The sequence below is a fragment of the Lolium perenne genome, chromosome 5, assembly GCF_019359855.2.
Source record: "Lolium perenne isolate Kyuss_39 chromosome 5, Kyuss_2.0, whole genome shotgun sequence".
Taxonomy (NCBI): Eukaryota; Viridiplantae; Streptophyta; class Magnoliopsida; order Poales; family Poaceae; genus Lolium; species Lolium perenne.
Window position 1 is genome coordinate 73,985,177 of NC_067248.2, and position 2,036 is coordinate 73,987,212.

General features: G+C 42.5%; 1 protein-coding gene across 1 annotated transcript; it reads right to left on the reverse strand.

Annotated features, from left to right (window-relative positions):
• Positions 1 to 805: 805 nt before the first annotated feature.
• On the reverse strand, positions 806 to 1,759 carry LOC139831269 (uncharacterized). The gene is made up of 2 exons (XM_071820590.1): positions 1,128 to 1,759; positions 806 to 1,023 (listed from the first exon to the last, which is right to left on the reverse strand). Exons 1-2 carry the CDS (start codon positions 1,669 to 1,671, stop codon positions 1,010 to 1,012), a joined length of 558 nt encoding a protein of 185 aa, XP_071676691.1. The 5' UTR covers positions 1,672 to 1,759; the 3' UTR covers positions 806 to 1,009.
• Between the last annotated feature and the right edge of the window lie 277 nt (positions 1,760 to 2,036).

Here is a 2,036-nt window from a genome sequence, read left to right on the forward strand (position 1 = left end):
AGGTTTCTTATTAAACCATAATTCATACGGTGTCGTTGCAACGGATTTCGATGGTGCCCTATTTAAAGTGAATGCTGCTGTCTCTAATGCATAACCCCAAAATGATAACGGCAAATCAGTAAGAGACATCATAGAACGAACCATATCTAAGAGAGTTCGATTACGACGTTCGGACACACCATTGCGCTGTGGTGTTCCCGGCGGTGTCAACTGTGAAAGTATTCCGCATTTCTTTAAATGCATGCCAAACTCATAACTCAGATATTCGCCTCCGCGATCAGAACGCAGAAACTTGATCTTCTTGTTACGTTGATTTTCTACTTCACTTTGGAATTCCTTGAACTTCTGGAAAGTCTCGGATTTATGTTTCATGAAATAGATATACCCATATCTACTCAGATCATCTGTGAAGGTTAGAACATAACGATAACCACCACGCGAGGCTACACTCATTGGTCCGCACACATCTGTATGTATGATTTCCAATAAGTCTGTAGCTCGCTCCATAATACCAGAAAATGGAGTCTTAGTCATTTTTCCCATTAGACATGCTTCGCATCTGTCAAGTGACTGAAAGTCGAGTGACTCAAGTAGTCCATCTGCATGGAGTTTCTTCATGCGTTTCACTCCAATATGACCAAGACGACAGTGCCACATATAAGTAGTATTATCATTCAATTTAATTCGTTTAGCATCAATGTTATGAACATGTGTATCGCTACTATCGAGATTTAATAGAAATAAACCATTCTTCTCAGGTGCATGACCATAACATATATTATTCATAAAAATAGAACAACCATTATTCTCAGACTTGAATGAATAACCGTCTTGCATTAAACACGATCCAGATATAATGTTCATGCTCAACGCAGGCACCAAATAACAATTATTAAGGTCTAAAACTAATCCCGATGGTAGATGTAGAGGGAGCGTGCCGACAGCGATCACATCGACCTTGGATCCATTTCCAACGCGCATCGTCACTTCATCCCTCGCTAGGCTTCGTTTATTCCGTAGTTCCTGTTTCGAGTTACAAATGTGAGCAACCGAACCAGTATCAAATACCCAGGCACTAGTACGAGAACCAGTGAGATAAACATCTATAACATGTATATCAGATATACCTTTCTTCTTCTTGACAAGGCCGCTCTTCAGATCAGCCAGATACTTGGAGCAATTCCGCTTCCAGTGCCCCTTCCCATTGCAGTAATAGCAGTCAGTATCAGGTTTAGGGCCACCCTTAGGCTTCTCAGGATGAGCGGCAGCTTTCTTGCCACCCTTCTTGAGGTCCTTCTTAGGTTTGCCCTGTTTCTTGAACCTGGTGGTCTTATTGACCATCAACACTTGGTGCTCTTTCTGTATCTCAACCTCAGCAGATTTCAGCATGGAGAAGAGTTCAGGTAACTCCTTGTTCATGTTCTGCATATTGTAGTTCATCACGAAGTTCTTGTAACTTGGTGGCAGTGATTGGAGAACACGATGAATACCCAGCTGGTTAGGGATCACAATCCCCAAGTCACTGAGCTTCCTCGCATGTCCGGACATAGCGAACATGTGCTCACTAACGGAGCTGCCCTCTTCCATCATGCAGCCAAAGAACTGCTTCGAGGCCTCATAGCTTTCCACGGCCGCATGAGTTTCAAAGATAACTTTGAGCTCACGCATCATATCACAAGGGTCGTGGTGCTCAAAACGCTTTTGGAGCTCTGCCTCTAGGCTGCATAGGATGGCACACTGAACTTGAGAGTACACTTTAGCCCGAGCTTAGAAAACATTTTTTCTTCCTCGGATACTACAGGAGGTGGTGTAGGACCTAGCGGTGCATCAAGCACATATTGCAGATTTCCGCCATTGAGGAAGATCCTCACATGACGGAACCAGTCGGTGAAGTTGCTACCATTGCTTTTAAGCTTTTCTTTCTCTAGGAACTGGTTAAAATTGATTGATGGGGACGCCATGATCTACAACAATTATTTGCAATAGTTTAGAATAGGTTTATGACAAATTGAGTTCAAATTTTAATTTAACAAAAT

Coding starts and splice junctions, on each gene's coding strand:
- LOC139831269 (XM_071820590.1), bottom strand. CDS start 1,671: ATGATGCGTGAGCTCAAAGTTATCTTTGAAACTCATGCGGCCGTGGAA.